At 40.9% G+C, this 27,372-nt stretch overlaps 1 protein-coding gene across 1 annotated transcript in view; it reads left to right on the top strand.

Moving 5' to 3' along the window:
- Window positions 1–262: 262 nt before the first annotated feature.
- The window catches only part of CERK (ceramide kinase), a 47,725-nt gene continuing 20,615 nt past the window's right edge, over window positions 263–27,372 (top strand). The window contains exons 1-6 of the mRNA XM_075742352.1: window positions 263–555; window positions 10,634–10,747; window positions 11,874–11,996; window positions 13,983–14,108; window positions 14,620–14,683; window positions 22,480–22,625. Of these exons, the coding sequence (XP_075598467.1) occupies window positions 411–555; window positions 10,634–10,747; window positions 11,874–11,996; window positions 13,983–14,108; window positions 14,620–14,683; window positions 22,480–22,625 (718 nt within the window). The 5' untranslated portion in view covers window positions 263–410. The remainder of the gene's footprint in view (window positions 556–10,633; window positions 10,748–11,873; window positions 11,997–13,982; window positions 14,109–14,619; window positions 14,684–22,479; window positions 22,626–27,372) is intronic.

Below are 27,372 nucleotides of genomic sequence, written 5' to 3'. Positions count from 1 at the left end.
CGCGTGCGGCCTCTCCCCCGCGCTGGCGGTTCCCGGGGCCCCGGCTGGCCCAGCCGCCGCACGTGGCTCTCGCCAGCGGGGCGAGGAGACAAAGCGGGCCGGGGCGGACGGGCCCTCCGCCGCCTCTGCGTCCCGGAGCCCCGCGCAGCCTGCCCGCGGGGGACCTGCGAACCGCCGCCCGGCCTCGCTGCCCCCGGCTGCCCCGGCCCCGGCCGCGCCCCACCCGGCGGAGCCGCAGGCCCCGCCCCGGCGGCGATGGCGTAGGCGCTGACGCCCCGCCCCGCCCGGGGGGCAGGCCGGCTAGCGGCGGGCCAGGGGCGCCGTGACTTGCCGGGCTCTCCCCGCAGCGGCCGCTCTCTCGGCTGGGCCATGCGGTAGCGGGCTGCGGCGGGCCCGCGCTCTCGGCGGCCATGGAGCAGCTCCTGGGCGGCTGGCGGCCCCGGCTGGTTTCCTTGCTGGTGCTGGGGCACCGCTCCTGGGAGGTCACCTTAGACGAGGAGCGGGGGCGGCTGGCCTGGCGCGACTCCCGCCCGCTGCGCCGCGGCGGCGGCGGCGGTGAGTGGAGCGGCGGGCCGGGCCGGGCCGCGGCGGGAGGGCGGGCGTTAGCGCACCTGCTGCGGCCTCGCGGCGGGCCGGGGCCGCCTGAGGGGCCGCCTCTCCTCGGCGGCGGGGGATGGGTGTTCGCCACGGCCCTGGCGGCGTGGGGCAGCGCGCAGGGCGGCTTCGGGCACGGGTGTCGGCGGGGACGGCCTGCGGTTGTTGTCGGCTCAGAGCACGTTGAGCATTCGGTATTCTGTCGGCGCTGTTTCCTGTAGTTGGGCGCCGTTTCGCCCCGCAGAGGAAAGGCGGCAGTCAGCGTCACCCGGTGTCCGCAGCAGCGATCGCCTTTGGGGTTCGGAGTCCGATGGTGAAAGACGGAGGGTGGTTTCATCACACGCGGGCCCGGGCCGGGCCGTGCTGGGGTACCAGGCAGCGGGGGAGGTGAAGCCGAGGGCGAAGCGGTGGCCGGAGTGTCACCGGCAGACGGCCGGCGGTGCTGAGCGTGTCAGCCGGTTAATCACCTTGTGCGTGTGGAAACAAAGCTGGAAGCTCCTCAGGATGAGCCGCAGGCGCTGCGTGCGGCTGCAGCAAGTTCCGCGCTTCGAGAAGACAATTTAAGCATCTGCTGTGAGAGTGTGCTCTGGTGACAAAGGGAGGAAAGCCGTCCCCGCAGCTGGACGAGGGAAGCACAGATTTGTTTAGCTGAACCCCATTGTTTCTTGCACTGTTAGTAGATAGCAGCATGTAGTCTGCAATGTTGTAGTTAAATTCATCGTAATTGACTTATGGAACTTTAAACCCAACTTTTTTTTTTTTTTTTTTTTAGTTACATGACTTATTTGTGGTTAAAAAACACTTTCACACTAAGGCAGTGTTTCAGGCAATTATGGGGTTTTTTTTTGTTTTTAAGCTTTTCACTTTCTAAAAGGCTCCATAGAAATTTTCAAAGAAAGTTTAACTTTTGTGAGTTAGGGTTTTGGAAATATTTAATGTAGGCTAATAGTTTGTAATGGAGTAACAAAGCTATTTATAGTTCCGCTTTTGTGCAATTAGAATAGTGCTAACTTAGAAAACCACAAGTGCGAGAGGTTACTGCTGAAAATACCTGACAACGTTTCAGGAAAACTTCTGAAAATGTCTGTACATACAGCATATCAAGCTTTCTACTACAGTTTAGGTGGTATTTTATCAGATTCTTTGACCTTGGGGGGTTTTATATAGTAATTATTCCCAATATAGCCCTATTAGCATGGTACGTGAACATCTGAAAATATGTAATGTCCGTCTTTTCACAGCAGCTGCTGTAGACTGGAGAACTGATGTCATCCTCATTTTAGAGGTTGGAGGAACTGAGAGCGAAACTAATAACAGAAAGGTTTACTAGAAGTTTATCTGAGAAAGGTTTGAATGTAGATCTCTCCAGTCCCAGGCAAGTTTGCAAACTTGAATAGTTAAATTGTTCTTCCCTTCTTATCATGAACCTTTCTTAAATATTTTCCTGATTTTATCATGATATCTTATTGACTTGAGGCTTTTTTGAAAAAAGGTGAGGGGAAAAGGGAGAAGGAGGACTTAAAAAGTATTGTAATAATTTGATGTTGAAGTTTGCGTAACTAAGAATTGGTCATGTTTTAAATACATCTCTTCTTATTCCTGATAACATAAAACCAGAGTTTGTTATCCTTTTCCTTGCTGTTGGGTGAATACAGTTTGACATAATCTAGTTTTTATCAGCAGTACTGCTGAAAAAAGTATTTGAAAATTCCTGAACTTACTTCAGATGTGCAGCTAAATGAACTTAAGACTTTGAAGACTATCTTTAATACTGCCTAGCTTAATATATTGGTGTGAAAAATAAGCTGTATATTTTTCAAAAGGAATTGAGTCTAGAGAAAGGTATCTGGATTATATTTAAAATGTAAAGTTTCAAAGCTTTTTGAGACAGTCAATCCCACTAGGTAAATTAGCCCCTGCTTTGGGGAGAATTTTGTTGCATTGTGTAAAATCCTTCTAAAAATGCCTTTTCAAAGCTACCAGTTCACTAACCTGTAGGCTAGAGCAGGTTCTATAGGAACTCTCTTCTACTGTGTGATGACTTCCTTTAGACCACGCAAGAGTGCCACAAAATCACACTTGCACTGTGAAATTTACAACTGCTTACAGTGGTAAGTTTTTACAGCTTTTTAAGTTGTAAGTTTTCTTGACTTACTCCTGGTGGGCCAAATCGAGTATGAACCTGTCCTGAAGCCTGTTCCAAGGTGGATCTCAAAATGCTGGGAATGGTGGAAGGAGAGCAGGACATAGTAAACTAGATGCTCTTTGAGGCAGTTTCTGAAGCAGTACCCAGTTGGAGATTCCTTAGGAGGCAAGTCTGGTTGCTCAGATTGGCTGCTGTCCTGTAACAAGATTTTAGAAAATGTGATGTGGAATCAGAAGAGAAAAGGGTGGGTGGGAGAAGAAAAAGAAATGCTTAAGTGTTCTGGAGCACGGATATGATTTATGTAGAGAGCAATACAATAGATGATGTACCTCCTTCTCTTAACAGCCTGATTAATTCACATGTTTCCTGCACTTGTGCTGTAATACCATCACAGTTTTACATTATTGCTGCCCTGTTGTCTTTCAGCTTTTAAGACCTGGGGTGGCTCATCATGTTCTCACAATAGTTTTGGAAAATGAGCAGTATACATGACAGTATATAAGTAAACTTTATAATATGGAAGATGGTTAGTTAGAAGCCTGTAATTTCAGAGGAATTGCTTGACCAAGATTGGTATCTTTCTACCATTTAGCCTTTCACTACGTGACTACTGTGCATTATGCCTAAATACAGACTTAATTATGCAGTATAAAAGTGCTATATTTTTTGTTTAATAGGTAGCTATTATAGTGAAACAGCTGTCTTTAAACTGAAAAAAAACTCAGAGCTGCTTATTTTCTGAGTATTTATTACTATCTTGGATTTAGCTACATAAGTACAAATGGTTTGGTATATATTTTGTCAAAGTTTTCAGACTTTGGCAGGTAAGGAACTAGAGCTATATTAGGTCTATTGTAGAAGTGTTGTAGTATCTACCTCTCCCTATTGCATCCAAATTCGGGAACAAGTAGGAAACAACAGAGACTTTGTCCTGTTGTCCAGGAAAATACATATTTTACGGATTATGGAGAGATTCTTGTGTTTTCTCATCTTTGTACAACAATATTAAGATATATTTATTTAAAACCCATTCTGTCAAAATGCATTTTGTGAATAAAGTACTATTAATTCAGGAGAATTATTTTTAATGCTATCATTGAAAAGATACCAACAATAACAAAAACATAAGATGTTTATTCAAGTCATGGTATATTTTTGAAACCTTAAATCTGAAACACTGTTTACTCTCCTTGTTACTGTTAGACCTTATTTACCAGCATCACACGTTCAGGTTCTGTCCTCAGTGTAACAAGGGTCCTATTTCCCATTCTTTACTTGGTTAGCCTTGTTTGAACTTAGGGGAAAAAGTTTTATCTGAAATTTTTCATGTGTTTGTTATTTTTAGCTATGCACCTTTTTTTTCCTAGGCATACCTTCTTCTTCAAATATTCTGAAGAACGTTATTTTTCAACCTTGTAACGCTTCACCATGAGATCTAGTTGATCTGCGAAGCTGGGCAGATCAATTGTTTTATTGTTTTCTCATGTTGATAGCACAGTCAGGTTTTTCTCATGTAACACATGATAAAACTTTATGTACCAAATTTCATAGCAGATTCTATATTGTACATGTATACTTATGAGTATTTTAGAAGTATTGGCTAAGATTGTATCATGCCTAGTACTACGGGATTACAAACACAGAATGAGATTCTCTTGACATTTTTCTGTTTTTTTTAATTGTAAAGTACAAGTATGAAGGGGGTGATCAGACTATGCACTGGACTCATTGTGTGCACTTTCTTTTAACTCTTCTATTTCTCCCTTCAGAATTGTCCCTTGATATGTCTTTTCCAGCTTCCCCCCCCTAAACAACCAGTTCAGGAAGCCTCAGTACTATTCTGATGTTGTGGATTCTAAAGAATGCTCAGTTTGATAAACACAGTACCGAGACATCAGAGGTGGGCCTGCATGGAAACAGGGTCTGTCCAGCACCTGTAGTGTGTTAGCACATCCTTAGCCAAGGTCCTTTTTCGTCAGTCGTTCCCAGTTGGCAATGGGCACATGTAGAAATCTGAACCGTGTTTTTCTCTGGGCAGTTCCACTGGCTACGTTGAACTGGTAGGATGTGGGGAGTAATAGCTCTAGAAGGCATTGTTATCTAATGGCAGACACGTTCCAGGGTATATTATTCAAATATAGATACACACTATGTTAAACAGTACGTGTTTCTCAGCATACACCTGTTTGGTGGTTTGGGTTTTGGTTGGGGTTTTTTTTTTTCCCTTGAGGTGAAGTGCATCTTATTTCTTGCTTTACCAGTGAAATATTCATAGTTGAGTTGAAAAGATTTAATTTGGAAATAAAAAATCAATGGGAAAACATTCAATAGTATGATTTACATATGCAAATAGATCCAAGTTCAAATTGCTGTGATTTGATTCAATTTTAGATATATGATGTGAAGTAGCAACTGTGTGTCTGATCATAGTAGAAACTGATCTGTTGTCTATTGGTTTAGAAGTACTTGAAGATTTACTTAAAGAAAAATAAAATTTTAAAAAAAAAGCGAATTTCCTTACACGTGCTGTATATTGTGAGATCATGGCCTTCGAATGTTTCTGTGACTCTTCCACAGTTTTGAATTAAGTCATTTAGTCATGATGCTTCCCTCACCCCTCACAGGATGTGAATTCTCTAATTCTGCTCTATATCCCTATCCACCGTCTCCTTTTACTCTGGTCTTTTAGACACAGCTTTCTGTAGTGCATGATCAATATAATGCAAGGTGCCTTCTGATAGAAAACATTCTTGTTTTCTTGCTTTTAGGTGAAGGCAAAGCTTAAACTTAGGGCAAGATAACTTACTGTTTATGTGGTCTGTAACGGTAAATTGGTTTTCAAAGTGACTGAAAAAATACTTTTTCTTTAAATCTGCACCCCAGCTTTTTAGTTGTTAATATTTTTAAGTCAGAAGAGTATGCTAATAGTTTAAATTAATTCTGAGTGCCACTGCATCCATGGGCCTGAGCTGAATTTTAAGAATAAACTAAATGCTGTGATGAGCGATGTTTTTATGCTTTTGCACATGCTTGTGTTGCTTTGAGCTAACACATTTCTAAGGGAGGAATTTGGCCTGTAGGATATCTAGCTGGCAGTGATGAAGAACAAATCTTGACTTGGGTTCTGAGTGAGTTTGCCTGTGAACTCAGGAAGTGTTCTATGGGAGTGGCAGACAACGATACGCACCACAAAGCCTTTCTTAACACAGGAAAACACACTTCACAACTGCCAGCTATATTTTTCACAAAGAAAGCCTGCTGTTCGTGTGCTTACCGTGGGTGGTTTTTGTCCCTCCCACTCGCTTAACGTGGGGAAAAGTAGTATGCATCTAACACAGTATTTTGCTGATTTGTCAGTTTGCACTTCAAGAAGAGTGTCTGTCAAGACTGTAATAGCACTGTGACCCAGAATGAGTGATGGCTGGCACAGCCGATGTGCTGGGAAGACTGTCACTTGTCACCTTGGTGCGTGGTGTTTGTTTCTTTAATATTTTTTTGCCACACCCCTTTATCCAGCAGCTCTGGATGGACAACTCATTGTCTTTGGTGTGTCATATGTGCTAGACACTGAACAAGATGAGACATGAAAAATGTGTGAAGATCTTTAAGCTTAAGAAAATGGGTATGTAGTTCAGTATTTCTGAACTCAAAATTCAGTCTCTTGAATCTAGATGTGTACATTGAAAAAGTCATGGTACTTTTGCTGAAGTTTTGTCTAGGAACTGTTGTGTGCTACTTGGCTGAATATATTGTACTGAGCCTAGTAAAACTGGTGTGGTCTGAGCCCATAGTTCAACTTTTCATTAATGTTGATCTAGTAGTAGATGTAAGTACTAATTTTTTGTTGTTGTTGTTAATGTGGCAATAAGATTCTCCATGTTTTGGGAGAAACTTATGAAGGTGAAGTCCTTTGAGTGAACACCGTTATGCGAAATCAGTGGATGAAATGGCTCATGATACTTGATGATAGGTTAAATGCTACAAAAGTACGTGAGGGAAAGGACTATAATAAGTATATACATGAACCTTTTTGACCTTTCAAAAGAGGGCAGGATAGTCCGTCTATTTATTGTTATGGGGTGGGTTTTGGTGATTAAATGGCAGATGAGGGCATTGTGTTTACAGAAGCGGGATTGTGCTGCTTGTATTGAAGATCTCTGATTTCTTCACATTGGAAACTTCTCTCTTCTGGGGAGAAGGGGGGAGAGTGGGAGTAAGTAGATGATTTGCTTTCTGATTAAATGATAGAGTGTTTAACACTAAGTCGAATAGTGATAAAGTCATATTTGGACTGATAGAAATTCTAGAGCTCGGTTCAAACGCAAATGCTGCTGCATTCAGGTTTGCTTTTATAAGCTGTAAGGAATGTTCTGCATAACATGTTTGTATTTGAGACATGTTTGCATCTTTCTGACCCTCTGCAATTACTGTATTAGGTAGTGTGTTTTTTTGACTGCCTCATGATTGGAGTATATTATCAGGGCGTGGAGTTACTTGATGCTTGTACAGTGCCAAGTAGTACTGAGGGCCACAATCGGCATAGCTAATATTTGTAGATCAGAAAGTTCTCCGACTTCTAGCAAACCCAAAGACTTACAGAGGGAAGATGAGATCACTCTGTTCTTTGCTTTTCATAGAATCATAGAATGGTTTGGGTTGGAAGGGACCTCAAAGATCATCTAGTTCCAGCCCCCTGACGTGGGCAGGGACACCATCTACTAGACCAGGTTGCCCAAAGCCCCATCCAACCTGGCCTTGAATACTGCCAGGGAGGGGGCATCCACAGCTTCTCTGGGAAACCTGTTCCAGTGCCTCACCACCCTCACAGGGAAGAATTTCTTCCTAATATCTAATCTAAATCTCCCCTCCTTCAGCTTAAGGCCATTACCCCTTGTCCTATCACTCTATGCCCTTGCAAACAGTCCCTCTCCAGATTTCCTGTAGGCCCCTTCAGGTGCTTCTGCTGTAAGGTCTCCCTTGGAGCCTTCTGTTCTCCAGGCTGAACAACCCCAACTCTCTCAGCCTGTCCTCATAGGAGAGGTGCTCCAGCCCCCTGATCAGCTTCATGGCCCTCCTCTGGACTCGCTCCAACAGCTCCATGTCCTTTTTATGTTGGTGCCCCCAGAGCTGGCTGCAGTACTCCAGGTGGGGTCTCATGAGAGTGGAGTAGAGGGTTAGAATCCTCTCCCTTGACCTGCTGGTTATGCCTCTTTTGATGCAGCCCAGGACACAGTTGGCTTTTTGGGCTGCAAGCGCACACTGCTGGCTCATGTTGAGCTTCTCATAATCAATACCCCCAACTTCTCCTCAGGGCTGCTCTCAATTCATTCTCCATCCAGCCTGTCGTTGTGCTTGGGAGTGCCCCAGACCGTGTGCAGGACCTTGCACTTGGCCTTGTTGAACTTTATGCAGTTTGTACTGGCCAGCTTATCAAGTCTGTCAAGCGTTTTTTTTGTTTGTTTTTGTTTGGTTGTTTTTTTCATTTTTTAAGGAATCTTTTTTTCAGATATTTAACTCTTGTGGCTTAAAATAAAAAAATGCATGTATTTAAAATAGTCATTGCTTTTTTTTTTTCCACATCTGTGAAGAGATTTCCTGGAACAGTAGAACTTCTAGTCGTGTGACAGTCAAAGGGAGAACATATCTGAAGAATTAAGAGAGCTTAGTAGAATTTATTTCAAGGTCTAGGGTTGTTAATATAAGCTCTGTAATATGTGCTAAAATACATGCTCCAAAGATACTTTACAGATTTGGAAGTACTTCTTCATCTCTTTGCTCTCTGTACAGTTGGAGATCTTTCTCTTTATTATATAGAAAATGTATAATAAAACAATTAGTTCTGTTACTGTTCCTAGCGTACATACTAATAATGAGTATCCAGCATGTAGAGCTGGTTCCCAAAATGTTCATTAGAGCATTGTCATTTAAATTTTGATTTAAATGTAGTTTGTCAGTTTTGTAGCGTATCTGTGAGTGACCTCAAAATGAATTACCACTAAAGTGCAGTCTTTATAAATGCAACAAGCTTTCTTTCATATTCTGGCATATGGATAGGTGGCATAGCCAGTAGAAAAATGAGAACTAAAAGCAGTTCTGGGAAAGAAAGGTTAAAGAACATTTTCCCTTCTCTTAATTTATTGTTCCATCTCTGTTCTGTATTTTTTTCCTTGGATAAATGGATAGGTGGATAATCATATCAAGATCCCATAACAGATCTTTTCTCTGAATGTCTGGAAGCCCAATTAACTGTTACTATCCAATGTTAAATACTTGATATAGGCTTACATGTGTATATGTATGATATCTATATCTGTATACAAGTAAAGTGTTTTTAGTGAGTTCGTCTCTGCAGTTGGATCTTTATAAAGACATTCTGGGACTGCTGCGCTTCCCCATCATGCCTTAAATAGTAGGCATGGTGGTGCTGGGTTGATGGTTGGACTTGATGTTAGAGGTCTTTTCCAACCTTAATGATTTTATGCTTCTATGAAATATAGTAAATGCAATTATTATAAGCTGAAATTTGTTTTGTAAGTAGTTAAAACATTTGAATACAGCCAGTTTCCTAAAAGACCTCAGTGTAAAGTTTGGAGGCTACGTTTCTTTGGAATCAAGCTAAAAACCTCTGGAAAGGTAAAATCCCTGAAGGAATATAAATCAAGTCAAATGCTAAAACACCTGTAAAGGAAAATAAACTCATGTGTGTAGTCCTTGACATGTCAATAGATATGACAATAGGTAACAACCTTGTTGACTAAAACAGATAAAATAAATTCAACAAAATAAAATTGAACAAAATAAAATTGAACTAGTGGCGAATGAATTGTAGTCACCACTGTGAAGAGCTCAGAAAAATTTTTTGTTTATTTTGTATTCCTCATCACCACCATAGTACTGCTGCAAAATAGTGAGGAAGATGAAATGTAGGATAAAACCCAGTAGCAACATTATTAGTGTTTGTATTTTATGTGTTTAATATCTCTTTTTATCTCTCTATATATAGAGAGAAACAAGTATATTATAATAATATAACAAGTATAATAATATCTTATGTAATTAAATGTTTTATGTGTGTATATATGCACACAGTGCTTGCTTGTACATAAATACAAAGCATGCATTTTCAGTTCCACTTTTTTGAGATAAGGCAAAAGCAGAGAAATTTTGAAATCAGTAATGAAAGTAAGACGAAATCCTCATTTTAACATGAGTTAATAAGACCGAGAAGGTGTTGAGGGACTATAAGAGAAAAAAGTCTGAGGGTGGGAGAAATTCTTTCATAGTGTAAGAGCAAGAGCCCTTTAATTCTAAAAAACAATAGTTTTGAAGTTGATAGAAGAAAATATATTTAACAGTACATAAACATATGATCTAGAATTTGCTTCTTAGGAGATCCTGAAGTTTAAAAGCTCATTGGGATTTAAAGTCTTAAGAATTCATATGAATGCCCTTCTTTCATAAGCCACCTACTTACTTGACAATAACAAATAGCCTCTCTAGTCTCTCTGCTCTAGATTTACTTGTGCATTCTTTGAAGTAGCTTGTGCTCTTCACTGTCAAATATCTGGACTAGGCATCATTGAAGGGGCAATTTCGTTACTCTGAAATCAATGTTGCTGAATTTTGGCTTCATGCAAAAATGTTTTTATATTCAGAATAGCTAATTTTCTGAGAAATCATGGACATTTAAAATACTTGGGGTAGTTCAGGGGTGGTTATGGATTATGTGTTTTGACTAAAGGCAAAAGGAAATTGAAAATGTTCAGCAAATTTCTCTTGGCTGTGCTTATTGAGCAGCTACTCTAATTGTATGTCTATATCATGTTATGTGTACAAATAATCATTCTGGTGCTCTTTTAAGATGTTAATGTGTAAGATCTTGTGTTCATACAGAAAACTGTTTTGTACCAATCTCTGAGATCATTGCCGTAGAAGAAACGGAACTCAGCAAGAAACAACGTCATATTGGCAAATGGCAAAAAATGGCAAGGCCACATGCTTTCACAGGTAAGGCAAATAGAGTCTGAGACTGCTTGCGTTAACTCCTTTTTTGGAAGTACTTTAAAGCAGACTCAAAAGGAATCATCAGAATTTTTTTTAACAGAAATGATGTGTTTAAAAAAAATCTCCAACCAAAACCTGCACACAAACAAATCCCCACCAAAAATCTGCCAGTTTACATTTACATGTAAAGATCCTTATTTTGGAGAAAAAGAACCCTTCCTTTAAGAATTCTGTGTTTAGTTAGGACTTCATTAAATAACTAATGTTTTACGTTTCTGCTGCTGAATGACTGCAGCAGGACACTTGCTTCCTACTACTTGACTAGAAAATCAAGAGAGAGGCTGGAAAAATGAGTCCTAAATGTCCGGGGTTTTTAAAATCATCCCTAACCATCAGAATGTGTGCATGTAAAGGTTCTTTGTATTATTGACTGCATTCTTAAAACAAAGTGCCAGAAGTAAATTTCTGTTTGTTTTGGGGAGAGTGGTGACTTCTGTGCTGCAAAGCTGGGCCAAATGTGATTGTTCCCATGCCAGAATTTTATGTGGTGGAGTACTTCCCTCACATTTAGTCCTTCAGTAACAATGATTGGTGATACTGTAGATGGAAAAGCTGCTTCTTGTCTCACCAGCCTGGTTCTTAATCCACAAGAAAACTCTAAATCTTTTTTCTCAAATTTCACCTTTTTGAAATTGAATTCACCCTGTTGATTACATGGGAGCTGATGCGAAGGTTTGACTTATCCTCTTAAGCTCATGGCATTTTATATTATGTAGACATTGCAGACTTTAATACGGTAAATAATATATAAGCTCAGTGAACTTTTGTGTAAGTATGTCAATAATCAGTTTATGGAAAATGGATTGTATTTGGTTTAAAATAAATTTACGTTTGGATATCTGCTATTAGGTAATGACCTAGAGCAAGTGTTTTCTTTTTGACTTTTTATAGTTGTCTTGTTCATACTCTGAATGCTTCTGTCATTTGTGGCAATGTGTAGTGGGGGTTAATTACCACTTTTTTCCAGAGATAGATGTTTTGGAGATGTCTCTGAAATACATCTGTCATTTCACAGAACGGTCTCATTGTGCCACTTCCTTTTTTTTTTTTTTCTTTTTAATTTAAATAGTGTATTACGTCAAGAAAGCCCGAAAACACCGCTGGCGGTGCAGTGATGTGACATTTTGGTGTGTTGATGAGCACTTGTGTAATCAGTGGATAGGGGCGCTGAAAGAATTACTTGAAAAGCAGAGTAAGTTTGACTACTAACATTTGCAGCATCATTTTACAGGCATGTGTGTCAATATTATTTTAATATATCTGTTTTTTTTAAACTCTTAAGAGCAGCTTATGCTCAAAAGTTGAGGGAGCTGTATGTGGAAGTGTCTCCTTTTATCACTACTTTTGTATCTCGCATATTTGCTAAGTTGTACTGACTGTTTCACTCTGATCAGTCAGGACTATAGGTGTCATAATTTTGCATAGATAAAAATTATTTTCACAAAATAGGGATGCATTAGAAGCTTAGCAGAGGCTTTAAATGACTGTAGCTTTGGAGAAAGTAAAGTGCAGATGTAAGCTCAGAAATTTGAGGTAGAGATCTGAGGACAAGGATTGTAGCAACGTAAGATTTATGGGTGGCTTTTTGTGTGTCTGTCTCACCTTTCCAGTCTCATCAGTGGTGTGCCTTATGTAGTAAGAGTTCCCATTAATAATTTCTGGGACTCTTAGACGTGTGCTTCTTGGAAGGCAAAAAGTAGTTTTGCAGGAGTTATTCCTGAAAGAGATACCTTGATAGATGTCAGGGAGTAGCAGGAGCAGAGGAGCTCTATGACAGAAGGGAGATCAAGGATGAGCATAGCACAGGCAGTGCCCTCACCGACCAGGGTGCAGTCCCACTGTATCCGAGTAGGGGTGGGGATAACAGCAGGTCCCATTTACAGCCCAGAAGAGATAAAGTAATTGGGTCCGTCTAGGGAGACTAGGCAGGAGGAGGAGGGTGGAGACAGGACTGGAGATAAGCAACCTACTGCATAGGTCTGAGGTCCATCTGTGACACTGAGCCGGAGAAGGGATTGGGTACAAGTACATTTATGATGAGACTCTAGCGAGTACTTAAGGCTCACAGAATAGAAATGGGTATTTAACAAAAAAAGTTCTTCTGAACAGACATAGGAAGCATGCATCTTACTAATGTTTTTGTTTTGTATGTGTTACATGAGATATCTGGCTTCAAATAAAGTATTTCAAAAAATGGGCTTTGTACGTGCATTCGCTGCGCCTGTGAGAGATGTGGCCCAGGCAGTTGTCTCTGTGTGCAGGTGTTCGTTCTTTTGGTAACAAATTATTTCAGAAAAGGCTCTCAAGAGGGTGAATGGTGCTTTGCATATGTGGCAGCTTTAAACCGTTCAAACAGTCTAGGTTGGGTGGATGTATTATGCAAGTGTGCTGATCTAATAAATCTGTTTATTCTTTCCTTTTAAAATAATAATTTAGAATGCCACCTGAGGAAGTGGGAATGTTATAACAGGTCTTTGTGTTCTATACAAAAAAAGGAAGGCTCTCTAGGTGCAGCAAACATTTGCCGTTTTGTTTATCTGTTAGTACAGAGATGTAATAATTGTTTTAATTGCCACCGCCAATGTAAATCCATAACTACTTGAATGAACTAGAGATAGTAATGTCAAAGGTGTTTTCTGGGGGGAAGGGGTTACAAGCACTTGTTGTGCAGCATGTAGTTCTGTGAGGTGTTTGGATTGTCTTTATCACAGAAAGGAAATGTGTTTTAACTATGTTACCGAAACAAGAATGTTGTTTAAATAAATTAACGTAAAAGTATTTCTGTGTATGCTTCATTCACAAGTGTCTTTCCTATTGCTGCCCTTGGTTTGTCTTTTTGTCTTGTATGCCTGTGATACTAAATGTCATTTAGTGGGAAAGTACTGCAAGAGTAATATGCATAAGAATGTGAGACACGGAGTCAGATGAAATTTCACCTGCTGTCTTATTACCAATTTGTTCAATACTGTCAGTATCCTCAGTATAATAAAGAAGATAGATGAAGCAGGTTTTTATAGCTCTTTGATAAAGAGTTACTGAGTTTGAAGAGTTAATAAAAAGTAATAAAAGGCGTGTATGCTGTGCTCACGTTGATGTTCACAGTTTTGTTTTTGTATAGCTTGTTGAATTTTTTTTTGTGTACAAAAGCAGTGTACTATAATATTTTTCCTTACTGCAGAGTCTAGACCAAAGCAGTTGCTTGTGTATATTAATCCGTATGGAGGAAAACGTCAAGGAAAGAGGATTTATGAACAGAAAGTTGCTCCACTCTTCAGTCTGGCTTCTATTTCCACTGATGTTATTGGTGAGCAATGAATATTTTAATTTCTTAATAAATGCAATATGAACTCCTTAAAACATACCTGAGGAGCTTAAATTCTTTCTGTTACTTACCTTTTCTTACTAAGGAAATGAAACTAAGTGGTAGAGAGGGAATGCTTTCTAATTAAAGGATTGGTAGCCAGATAAATGATGGCCTTATATCAATTTTCTGCTTACTAAATTAAAACTTCTGCTACTTCTATTTGAGCTCTTCATTTGTAAGATACTGTCTTTCTCCTCTTTTTCAGTTTTACTGTTAAAACCAATTGTTCATATGCACAATTTTATAGTGAAATATTTTTCTGTATATACTGCAATACACATCTCAATTTTTTCCGTGGCATATAATCTTCTGAAACCCATTTTATGGGCAGGCTGTTTTATGGTCACATTGGTAATAAAGTCATGGTTATTAATTAATAATAACACTTTTATAATTCTATATTATATACCATTTCATAACAGTAATTTTCATTGTGTTTGTTTATTCATAGTAACTGAACGTGCTAATCATGCTAAGGACAATTTATTTGAAGTTAATATAAATAAATATGATGGGTAAGTAACATCACTTTCTTTTTCTAGCAGATGTATTTCGTAATCTGTCTGTTCTTGTCTCTAATTTAAAATAGTAGCCTTCATTGCTGATATGTTTATTGCACTAGCTGAAAGTTCTATGGCATGTTCCTTTCCATAAGAGATCCACATTTGGGAGTATCAAAGGAAAACTAAACTTTTTCAGTAAACCTGTTCAACATGTAATAAATTCAAGTGTAGTGTAACAACGTTTGCATGAGATTTGTGTTGAAAGGATGAACGTGAGATTACTGCTGCTCATCCAGAAGTTGAGCGTTCTATGATAGCTTGAAAGCTACCCTGAAATGTTTTGTGGTATAGATGATCTTGACATATACATGAGTCCAGACCACTGCATCAGTAGCCTTCATCCTGTGTGTAAAAACAATGAGCCGTTTAGAAATGTTTCAGATAGTTCCTCTTGCTACGTGGGACTGTTCCAATAATGGCTACATCATTTGGCTTTATTTGTGTTAGTTCTGTTGTGAAATTAACGTTTTAAAAGACGAGCTAACTGAATGGAGAAATTGTATTCCATTGTTAAATCTACTGTAGAAGCAGAATATATTAATAAATAAGCAAGTCATTCCAGTTTCCTGTTCGTGACATGAAACAAGTTACGTGACTGGAAAATAATGAAAATGTGTGCAGAATCTGTGCAGGTGAACCCTTAAATACAGTATTTAAAATAGTATCTTGTGCTTGTAGACAGGTACATTTAAACTGGTACGTTGTAAAAATAAAACATTTCCTATCTTTTCACAGTATTTTTGCTAGGGGAGCAGAGCTGTATGCATTGTATATGTTGAGTGAGGGCATGATGTTGACAAATTATGGTAGTGAGAAACTACATTCACAAGCTGAATTCCTAGACTTCACCTGCTTTAAAATTAGTTGAGTTTCAATAAGCAGTTTTGACTCTACTGGGATTTTTCTTAATTTTGCTCAAGTGGAAAGAAGAACAACTGGGATCCTGGAAAAAACTAGTTAGTTAAGATTTTTCCTTTTTGTTTGACTTAAATGATTTGAAATAGATAATACTGACAGTTGGTGAGATTCTGATACAGAGCAGAAAAGGGAAGCAAGTGAGCCCATGTTCACTCGTAGCAAATGTTTTTTTACAACAAGTGGCAGTGACTAATTGTAGTGGTACATGAAGTAGTTTTTGGCAGATTCAAATAGTCTCTTATGGTAGAAAGTAGGGTTTCTTGGGGGATTTCGGGGGGGGTGTGTTTTTTATTTGGTTGTTTTTTCTCTTCTCTTACATGACTGAGATAAACAGATGGCCAGAGAACTGCATCTTTTTAGAATCTCGTGATTCTTCTATTCCCAGGCTGGGCCATAATTGCAGTTAGCTTGGGAACTGCAACTTGTCTTTCTAAGCCTCATCATGCACAAGTCTGTTTCTGTGGTGAACAGTGATGTTAGGAAGGGGTTTCTTGTATTAATACAAGTTTTAAATAACAGATCGCGTGGTTGTATAGAAGATTTTTAAAAATGATTGAACTCCATAAATGCATGTGTTTCTTTGGGTTTGGTTGACTATTCTCACATACAGGAAAAACTTCTTTGGATTCCTACATCTAATTGTTGTTCACCTGTCCTCTTAGATTGGTTCTGATAACTGGCTTTCCCTTCATTCAGTGACAGGATTGTTCATTTAATCTGCAGACTGCCTATTTGGCAAAGCCATGCCTGTAATTTTGGAATTACATACAGGTTTCTTAGTGATAACTGCTTCACTGCCTCGTAAGTGTGTTTACTTGAGGCAGCTTATTTAAACCTCTTCTGCGTGTTTCCTGTTTGTTCTTCCCATTTCCCCTTATAAGAATTTCTTATGAGCGTACTAATCTAATAGCTCAGTGATAGAACAGCTTCTCTTTGAAGACAATTACTTAAAATATTAATTCAGTTACGATATACCAGGTTTTTGGCTATCATTGTGCAGAACAACTAGAGCATGCTGTAATATTGTGCAGGTAATAACCATGTTTAGAATAAGTCTGACGTATGAATCACTGCTTCCTTATCAGTGTGCCTATTGCACAAGCCTTTGTAAAACTGTTTCAGCTTGGTTTTTTCCTAGTTCTTGAATTAGCTCACAGAATGGTTGAGATAAGGTAACGTAGGTCTTTTAAAACTAATTTGTCTTGTGGACTTCATAGAATCATAAAATGGTTTGGGTTGGAAGGGACCTCAAAGATCATCTAGTTCCAGCCCCCTGACATGGGCAGGGACACTCTCCACTACACCAGCTTGCCCAAAGCCCCATCCAACCTGGCCTTGAACACTTCCAGGGAGGGGGCATCCACAGCTTCCCTGGGAAACCTGTTCCAGTGTCTCACCACCCTCACAGTAAAGAATTTTGTCCTAATACCTAATCTAAATCTCCCCTCCTTCAGCTTAAGGCCATTACCCCTTGTCCTATCACTCCATGCCCTTGCAAACAGTCCCTCTCCAGATTTCCTGTAGGCCCCTTCAGGTACTGGAAGGTCTCCCTGGAGCCTTCTCTTCTCCAGGCTGAACAACCCCAACTCTTGTCAGCCTGTCCTCATAGGAGAGGTGCTTCAGCCCTCTGATCATGTTTGTGGCCTCCTCTGGACTCGCTCCAACAGCTCCATGTCCTTTTTATGTTGGCGCCCCCAGAGCTGGCTGCAGTACTCCAGGTGGGGTCTCATGAGAGTGGAGTAGAGGGTTAGAATCCCCTCCCTTGACCTGCTGGTCCCACTTCTTTTGATGCAGCTCAGGATATGGTTGGCTTTCTGGGCTACAAGTGCATGCTGCTGGGTCGTGTTGAGCTTCCCACCACCAATGCCCCCAAGTCCTTTGCACAGGCCCACCTCTCAAGCCTGTGAAGGTCCCTGTGGATGGCATCCCTTCCATCCAGTGTGTCAACCGCACCACACAGCTTCGTGTCATCCAACTTACTGAGGGTGCGCTCAATCCCACTGCCTGTGTTGCCGACAAAGATGTTAAACACTGCTGTTCCTAACACTGATCCCTGAGGAACGCCAGTCATCACTGGACACTTGGACATCGACTGAGTTGACTGCAACTCTTTGAGTGTGACCATCCAGCCAATTTCTTAATCAGCGAGTGGTCCATCCATGAAATCCCTGTCTCCAATTTAGAGACAAGGATGTTGTGCAGGACAGTCTCAGATGCTTTGCACAAGTCCAGATAGGCGACATCAGCTCTTCCCTTAACCACCAATGCTGTAACCGTGTCGTAGAAGGCTACCAAATGTCAGGCATGATTTGTGGTTAGTGAAGCCATGTTAGCTGTTGCTGATCACCTCCCTATCTTCCATGTGCCTGAGCATAGTTTCCAGGCGGATCTGCTCCATGATCTTGCTGGGCACAGAGGTGAGACTGACCGGCCTGTAGTTCCCCGGGTCTTCCTTTTTTTCCCTTTTTAAAAATGGGGGTTATGTTTCATCTCTTCCAGTCAGTTGGAATTTCACTGGACTGCTATGGCTTCTCAACTGTGATGGATAGTGGCTTAGCTAATTCATCTGCCAGTTCCCTCAGGACCTGTGGATCCGTGTCATCAGGTGCCATGGACTTGTGCGTGTTCAGGTTCCTTAGATGGTGTCAAACCTGATCTTCTCCTGTAGTGGGCAGTTCTTCATTCTCCCAGTCCCTGCCTTTGCCTTCTGTCACTTGAGCGATGTGGCTAGAGCACTTACCGGTGAAGACTGAGGCAAAACAGTCATTGGGTACTTCAGCCTTCTCCATATCCTGGGTTTCCAGGTGTGCTCTCCAGAAATCCAAGGTAGTGAGCTTGTGGTGCACTCTCCTTGCTGTCCTGAGGATCTTGAAGTCCACCATCTCCAAGTCACTGCAGCCGAGGCTGCCCTTGAGCTTCACATTCCCCACCAGCCCCTCCCTCTTGGTGAGAACAAATTTCAGCATGGCACCTCTCCTCGTTGGCTCATCTATCACTTGGAGAAGGAAGTTATTGTCAATACATTCTAGGAACTGCCTGGATTCCTTATGCCCTACTGTGTTGTCCCTCCAATCAGGGTGGTTGAGGTCCTCCACGAGGACCAGGGCTTGTGAATGTGAGGCTGCTCTTTTCTGTCTATAGAGGGTCTCATCAGCTCGGTCTTCCTGGTCGGGTGGCCTGTAGCAGACCCCCACTATAATGTCCCCTGTCCCTGCCCTCCCTTTAATGTGAACCGATAAGCTCTTGGTCAGCTCCTCATCAATCCCCAGGCGGAGCTCCATGCACTCCAGCTGGTCATTGACATAGAGGGCAACACCCCCTCTTCATCTCCCCTGCCTGTCCTTCCTAAAGAGCCTGTACCCTTCCATCCCAACACTCCAGTCATAGGAGCCATCCCACCACTCTCCAAGTGCCAATAAGATCATAGCCCTGCAGGCACGCACACATCTCTAACTCCTCTTGTTTATTCCCCATGCTACATGCATTTGCAGAGGCATTTCAATTGGGCCTTCAATGAAGCTGACTTACTGGCTGGAGTGGCTGGAATTCCTTTGTGCTGCACTTCAAGTGTTCTCCTGCTGACCTGTGATCCTTCTTCTGGCTCTGGGCATCTATTGCTGGCACTGGCATCAAACTGGTAGGAGTGTGGCACCAGTCCTGTAACCATTTATTGATTTGCCAGATTTGACTGACCCTTTCAAACCCCTGCGCTTTGACCGAGAGGGTTGATGAAAAAACTACCTGCACTCCAGAGTCCCTTACCGCCGCTCCCAGGGTTCTGTAATCTTCTAGATACTCCTCAGACTGCTCCTGCCTGTATCACTGGTGCCCATGTGAAACAGCAGCAGCAGATAATAGTCAGTGGCCTGTAGGAGGCTTGGCAGTCCCTCAGTGACATCCCTGATCCGAGTCTCCGATAAGCAGCACACCTCTCTGCATCAGGTCGGCAAATGGTGCCTCTGTACCTCTCAGGAAAGAGTCACCCACTACTGTCACCCGTTGCCTTTTCTTAGTTGTGCTGGTTGTTATATGGGGAGCAGACCAGGCTGCCTTACCCAGCTCCAGCATCTCTCCTGATGTGGCGGGTCTTTCCTCTTCAGTCTGCAGAGCAGGGAAGTGGTTCTGCAAGGGCACCTCAGGCTTCAGGGGAAGTCTCTTCCTCCTGCTGGCCCTTGCCGTCTCAAGCTTCCATTCTTCTGTATTATTGGCCTCCCCTCCCTTTGGTGTGCGCCAGTGGGGGAGGTTTTGGCTGTTTGGCTGTGGGTCCACTGCAGGCTGCGCTTGGAACCAGCTATCTCGCTCGTACTCAGCCTCCCTGATGTTCCGCAGCCTTCTCACCATCTCCTGCAGCTCAGCCATGTGCTGCCGGAGGTCCTCCCCCGGGCACACCTTCTGCAGGCAGGTCTGCCGCCTGTCCCTGCCCCAGGAGAAAGGTCTGGGCACTTCCTGCAGCCGGAGGTCTGCACTGCAGCCTCTCCCTTCAGCAGCTCCGTCTGGGTGGAGGCGTTGGCCACCGCTGGGGTAGACGGTGCAGACCCCTCAGCCCGAGCTGCAGCCTTTGCTCTCAGATGAGCGCCCACCATTCTGCCTCGAGGGTCAGGTAGGATGGGTGACCTTGACCTGTCACAGCACGGAGCCGATTGCTGGGCTGTGTGTGCTTCAGGTCTCCCACTGGGCCAGTGGATGCCCCTCCTTCCAAGAGGCACCCTCCCTGAGCACCCTCCTTCGCCGACCACTGCACTACGCCCTGGCTGACGTGCCAGCCCTGTTTGCCCGCTCTGGTCATGATGGTCCCGGTGGTTTGCGCTCCCTGGGCTGCCTCGTGTAGGTGTGGGGTGACCGCCGTGGCTGTGGCAACACCCAGGCCGCGTCAGCACCTCCCGCGAGAGCTGCGGCTCCTGGCGGGTCTCTCCGCTCCCCTGGTGCTTCCCTGCCCCAGGACACCCCTAGACACCAAGGTCTGCCGCTCTGCTGTGGGCCGGCCCAGCTCCGGAGCTGCTCCCCTCGGTGACTGATTTTCTTCTCCTGAAGTCCTGTAGTATACATAGTTTAGTGTTACCATCTGTCTAAAAGGTGAAATGCTAGTCCATTAGAAGAATAAACCCAAAATGTAAGAATTGCTCTAGGATCTCTCTTACAGTAGCTCTTCACTATGGGCCTTTGTGTGTGTGACTCACACACTGGTTATCTGATGTTGGCAGTGAATTTGGTCATGCTGGTATTGTGTATGTCAACTTCTTTATTTACCCATGATAGCTATAGACATTGATATCATTGTCATCTCTGAGCCTCGATACAGGAGTTGTTATAAATAGAACACTACTAAGACAACACTGACCTTGAACTGTGACGTGGTTTAGCCCCAGCTGGCACTTCCAGTTGGCAGCTAAGTGCCACACGCTGCTCACTTACCCCTCCCCCGGCAGGATGGGGAGGAGGAGAACGGAAAAACCATGGCAAGGCCTCGAGGGTTGGGATAAGGGCAGTTTACTCCTTGTGACATTAACTCTATCCTTGCCAGAACCAGGACAAACTGACATGGAAATTTTTGTCCACTTAACCTCTTTCTTAGAGTCCACAAAGAAAGATGAGACAGGCTAAAGTTGAGAAATAATGTAGTTAAGTTATGAGAAGATAAATTTATTACAAATTAAAAAAACAAACTTCCTTTTCTCCCTTCTTTCCTAGTCTTAGGTCTTGACTTAGTCCAGTGGACAGTGTATGTATTTTTTAAGACTATCTTCTCCATTCATGAAAAAATGACTGGGTTTTTTCAAGCTTTCCTTCTGGTGAAAATACAATAATAAGTAAATTTAAATCATCAGTATTTTAAAATTAAATAAACTAACTTGTCCTATGAAATAAGTGTTCATTCTGCAATATCTGTTACTACATGGATAAGTAAGTATTAGTTTATGCATTGGAAATGATTGCTGTAGATAACAGTAAACATTCCTAAGCATGTGTGCTTGGGACCACATGCATAACTTTGGATTTGGCATGTATTCCTTTAAAGCGTGTTTGAATGAGTTTTTCGGTTAAAGAATGTTTATGCTTTTAGAGTTCAGGGTGTGCATTTGATTATTGTGCATGAAATGTATCCTGCTGTAAAATAGTCTTTTACTTCCTAGTATTTGCTTGGTTGTGGACTCTCTGCTGAGCTTTAACATATTGAGGATCTGTGTAGCTGCTGCACCAGCTCTGACCTGAATTAAGTTTGCAAAACAAAGTTTTGCTTCTGGTAACACTTAGAACTCTGTTTCATTATGAATGGCTATGTAGATATACATGACTTCTGTCTGTCTGAGCTCTCAGCATGTTCAAAAGAGCATGCAAGCATGCACTTTTTCTGGTTTTGACTTTCATATAATGTATATCCCTTTTGAATTCATAGTGTAAAATATACATCTGCCTGAAACCACAAATATTAACTTACCTTTCCCTTTTTAGTAAAGGTACCCTATGTCCATTTTGTTCACTTAGACAGCTTTATGTACAGTCCTGTTCAGTGTTTTCCTGTATAGTGAATCTCCACTGATATTTGTCTGTCTGCATAAAGCAATAGAGGATAAAGATATTTTTTTTAGGTTGCATTCAAACATTTTTTTCTAACGTTACAGACATGTCTAGATGCATTTGCAATTGTGTAGCTTGAAAATTTTTTTCGGCTTTTTGTTAATTGCCAAGTTGATTGTGGGCTACTATATTCTGTAAAAATGGAGGAGAATAGAAAAACTGTTTTTAATGTGCCCAGTGCATGCCCTAAGTAGAACATTTGCTGTGTTGTTTATTGACTGTTAGTGTGCATTCTAATTTGTGTTTCCTGGCAGTGTTGTTTGTGTTGGTGGGGACGGCATGTTCAGTGAAGTGATGCATGGTCTCATTGGAAGAATGCAGAAGGACTCTGGCATAGACCAAAATAATCCCAAAGCACCGTTAGTCCAGTGCAATATAAGGATTGGCATAATTCCTGCTGGTAAGAAAGGGTTAACTTTCAGTTTATCAATTTATTCTTGAAATTTCTTCTTATTCATAACTTCTTGAAATGAGGCTTAAGTGTAAAATATGAGTAATGATATTCCATAAAGACACCTAGCTAAAGCTGTTTGTATCCTGGTATAATTACTGATCACATGCAATTTTATTTGGGAGGGATATTTTGTAAAGGAAATAAAATCTCAATGTGCAACTTTAGAATTTAATTGCTTTTAGACTTATTTTGTGTTAATACAAGATAAAACGTTGACAGTAATACCTTTGCCCATCTGAACACATTAATGAGTGAAATTTACTGAACAGAGACTTACCCGATAAATATTTTACCAATTCCAAATGCTCCGCAAATTTAAATTGCAATGAGAACCTCCCACTGGTCTAGCAAACTCCAAACAAATGCTAAATGCCTTCCCCCCTCAGTTGCCACCACAGAAATTATAAGGCAACTACAGCTGAGGAACAGTCCTCAGGTTCCAGACCAAGTTGCCGTTTCTGCCCCTTTTTAGAGATGCTATACCTTCACACTTCTCAATGTCAGCCATTTTTTTCAGGCAATCCTGACTGCTCTCGTTGAGGGATGTTTGTGAGAACTTGTTCTTGGAACTCAGGTCTTTGGTGATAATCTTAGGGGGTTTTTTATTGACCACAGGCACTATTTGGATCAATCTTGCTGTTAAGTCTAGTTTCCCAGGTGTTAACCTCACCATGCCCAGTTGGTCCCCAAGATTCCCTCTAAAGTGGATTTACAAGGGTGGACTCTTCAGGACTGGGTTCAGTGTTGCAACTTGTTAATAGCATCTGCAATTTTGAGGACTCTCTGGAAAGACAAATGGACTGTTCAGTGTTTCTTCTTTGCTGTTCTCTTTCTTGTCAGATGCTTGAGATTTGAGTTGGAGAACTAGAATATGAAATAAACATTGTGAGCTTTTGACTAGAACTAAAATACAGACTTCCATGACAAAATTTAGCACAAGTTATAAAAATACACCAAGTGAAACAGTATATTTGTACCCTCAGGCTTTAGGTGACTAATTTTATACTAATTACATCTTTGTGAAGAATGTATCCAAATGCAAATGGTCTGAATTATTGCTTGGAAGAAGCTTAACCCTTTATGCTTGCAGGGTTAGACATCTAAAAGTTGCAATGTGACTATCCCCTTATGGTATTTCATTCCTGTTAGCTAGCACATTAAGGGTTCTGTATAACAGAACTACTATATTTAAGTATATTCTGATTTTATTTGTGAAAGCTTTGTATTAAAATCAGTTTTTATAATAAATTTAAGAATGGAATTTGAAGTGCTCTACCCTTCATTTCCCTTATTTGGGCAAATTTCTTGGACTAAAGGTTATTGCTTACATGTTTGGTTTCAGAAGATTTTGCCTACTGGATATTAGCGACCATAAGAAGATACAATTTAAAAAACGAGAACCTCAATATTAAGAGTTATTTCTTTGTCCTGAGGAAATTAACTATAAGCATGTTAAAATTGAAAGATTCACCTTGCTTTTTCAAGAATTTCTTAACGCATATTTCCAATTGCAAGCAAAAAGTATGATCTTCACTGATATTTTAATATTGCTAACATGTATCAAGTCACTTTCTTTTATATACTTTAGTGTTTTGTGTTTTGTCCTTCATAGCTGTTTGCTATGTGAACGTATGCTGTGTGCTCTATTTTTTTGAATTAACATGAGGTACAGTCTTGTAATCAGTGCTATAATTCAAGTATTTTCTCAGAGTCATTATTCACATCCCTCAAATTATTTATCATGGTGCATAAAGAAGCTGGCCTTGAAGTTCTATTAATTAAGTTTTTGGAAGTACAGAGGAGAATATATATCTTGATCTGTTTGCATATTGTACAATATTTAAAATGAATCATTACTGAGAATATGGGAGAGTGCTTATTTACTGAAAAAGGGAGTTAAATCACTGAACAAATCTTAACCCTTTCTTAACACATCTAGCCATCACAGGAACCTTAAACTGTGTATGAAATAGCCAAACTCATGTGTTGCAGGGTGGTCAGGAAGGCAGCAAGAAGGTTTTTCCCAGCCCCTAGTGAAGCTGTTCTGTTCATTTTTGCTTGATGTAATGGAGCTCTGGCCATGTATTGACCCCAACGGATCCCCTAGTTCCCAGACTAGTGCAAGGACTCAGTTCCAAAATAAGTGAGATCCTTAAAAAGACTTCTTAAAAAGCTAAACTGACAGTCCTAAAATACTGCAAGTCAAAAGGAATTATGAAATACAAATCATACATCTAGAAAAACTTCATCTATGATGCTCTTTTTAGTTCTTTATAACCAACATATTTCTTAAAATCCTTAGAACTCATTAATTGATATTGAAAACAAACACTACCTAGAATTTAGAGATTAAGTTCTAAAGCTCCGTGTGTCTTATGAAACATGGAGACAGTTTACTCAGTGAGGACAGGAGCCTGGGGTAAGGTGACAATCAGTGCTGTTTGCCTTTTTTTATCATTTAGTTCCTAATGTCTAGCTGTGTTAACATAAATGTGGCAGGTTGTGCTTTGTGGCTATCATTAAACGTCTTTATTCAAACTAACGCACAATTCAGCAAACTTAATCTTTGCTCAGAAACTGTCAATTTAATTGTACAAAGGTTTGAAAGTACAAATGAAAGAGATTTAATGCTAAAACACTCTCATCTATATGACCAATTTGAGTAATTAGCTTTATTTCACAGGCAGAATCCCATTCTGCAGGGTCTTTTTTTTTTTTTTTTTCTTAAATGTTAATGCTACTTGTAAATCTTGATTTTAACTTTCTGGAGCAAGCTGCTGCTTGGCCCTTGTTTTGAACAGATGTGTCTGTTTCTAGCCAGTCTCTTTCCTTAACGTGTCTTCTGGTTAAAAAATATCACTTATGCTTTATGGTACATTATTGTGAAATAACTTGTGTTTTTATTGACATGTATAAAGGCTTCTACTCAAATGGCAGTTTTAACTTCTGAATTTCTTAATAGGAATTGCAGCCATTCTTCAAATCTGCCAGTGTAAGCTGACTGATTGCTGTTGTAAGCAAATTTGCCGTTAAGGGTACTTAGAGGTTATAGTAACCTGACACAGTTTTGCAGTGCAATGAGGTAACTGCAAGTCAGCATATCTACAAAGACTGTGCAGTTATTACTTCCTCCTAGTGCCATCCAGCCTTAGAAACACATTCAGCCGTGGTTTCTCACTGTATTCAGAATGGTAGCATGCCTCTGTAGAACTTAAAAACAGAAAATTATTTCTGTTATGGCATGTGGCACTGAGGTTTCATCCACATGTTTTAGCATTGAAATTGTACCCTCTGGAGTAAGCCAAAGTGATTCTTTCTTTTTACAAAACCTGGCATAGAACAGGAGGACAAAGCTGTCAGCTGCTATCGGAGGACTCTTTAGTAAAAGAGAATGGATTAGATTAAATACTCTTATGATCTCAGCAGGTGGAAAAAAAAATATCCTACTTAACTCTGTGTTGTAGCATAATAGTAATATATTCATTCTTCCAAAACCTGAGTCTGCCATCCTACCCTGGGGATAGAGGAAAAGTCTTCCAAGCACTTGGGAAGATTGAGAAAAACATAGACGCAAAGTGTTAATTGCTACAGTGATTTAGGTTTCCAGTGTATCCAGATCCCTGTCACTTTTGTTGTGGTCAAGGTATGAACTCTGTAAAGCCTAGGATTGAAGCATGCACTAAGATTATAATCAGCATGTTGATATGTAGCTGTAGAAGTTAATGCTAAAGACAGCACAGGCTTCTTATGTGAGGGTAGTACAGAAAAACGGTGGAGGATTCATTCGCAAACTTAAAACCCAAATGCAAGTAAAATCATGAGGCGTGACTGGACTCTTAGACTACTGTCATATAGGCTGTAAAATTTCCCTTTGAAAATGTGCTAAAGGACAGCATAAAAAGCTATTTAATTCTTTTTTTAAATGACTCCAAGTGATGTGTCCACAGCCTTCTTTGTTGCAATGTTTGTAATATTTAATGATCTTTGCAGTTTAGTTAGCATCTCATTTCAAGGTCCAGTATGTCCAGTTTGAAATCTGAAGTGCAATGTTTTGTGTTCCTTCTTCAGCATTTTAAATCCGTTATACTTCTGGAAATGGCAGTCTTTGAGCTAAATACTGCATTTAATATGGTGGTGCTGCTATGAAGACAAACTAAGTCAAAATTACTTTTTCCTGTGATGTTAATTTCATTTCCTAAATTTGCCGTTATTGTATTAATTCATTTTTGTTGTACTGTGGTAATGACCTTCTGCTGAAGTGACTATCTACCAAAAAAACTGTTCCTTTTTAAGCCAGTCTGTCATTCTGCAGATGTTAAACTTGATTTCTTGGTTTCTAGATGCAGAAAGGAAGGTGTATAAAATTTTGAGTAGGAACATGACTAAATGCCCAGGCCATTCATCTCTCCCTGTAACTGTAGCTTCTCCCCTTACTTTCAAATGTGTCAGATCCATGTCATTTGAAAATCACTTCCCAGAAAAGTCACTATCTAGATTTTTGAAAATACTACATGCTGCTTGACCAAGAGTATGCAGTTAGTCTGTCATTAGCAGGACTCACCTGATATTTCGCCTGTGAGGTGACTGCATGGATTGTGACTTCACAAAAATACTACAAATGTATGGGACCCCCACTGAAGTTGTTATTCTACCTGTTTGCGGTACAGAATCCCATTGCAATAATAACTTGTGT

Source organism: Balearica regulorum, chromosome 1 (genome assembly GCF_011004875.1).
Source record: "Balearica regulorum gibbericeps isolate bBalReg1 chromosome 1, bBalReg1.pri, whole genome shotgun sequence".
NCBI classification, from domain to species: domain Eukaryota; kingdom Metazoa; phylum Chordata; class Aves; order Gruiformes; family Gruidae; genus Balearica; species Balearica regulorum.
This window is presented reverse-complemented; position numbering and strand designations above follow the sequence as displayed.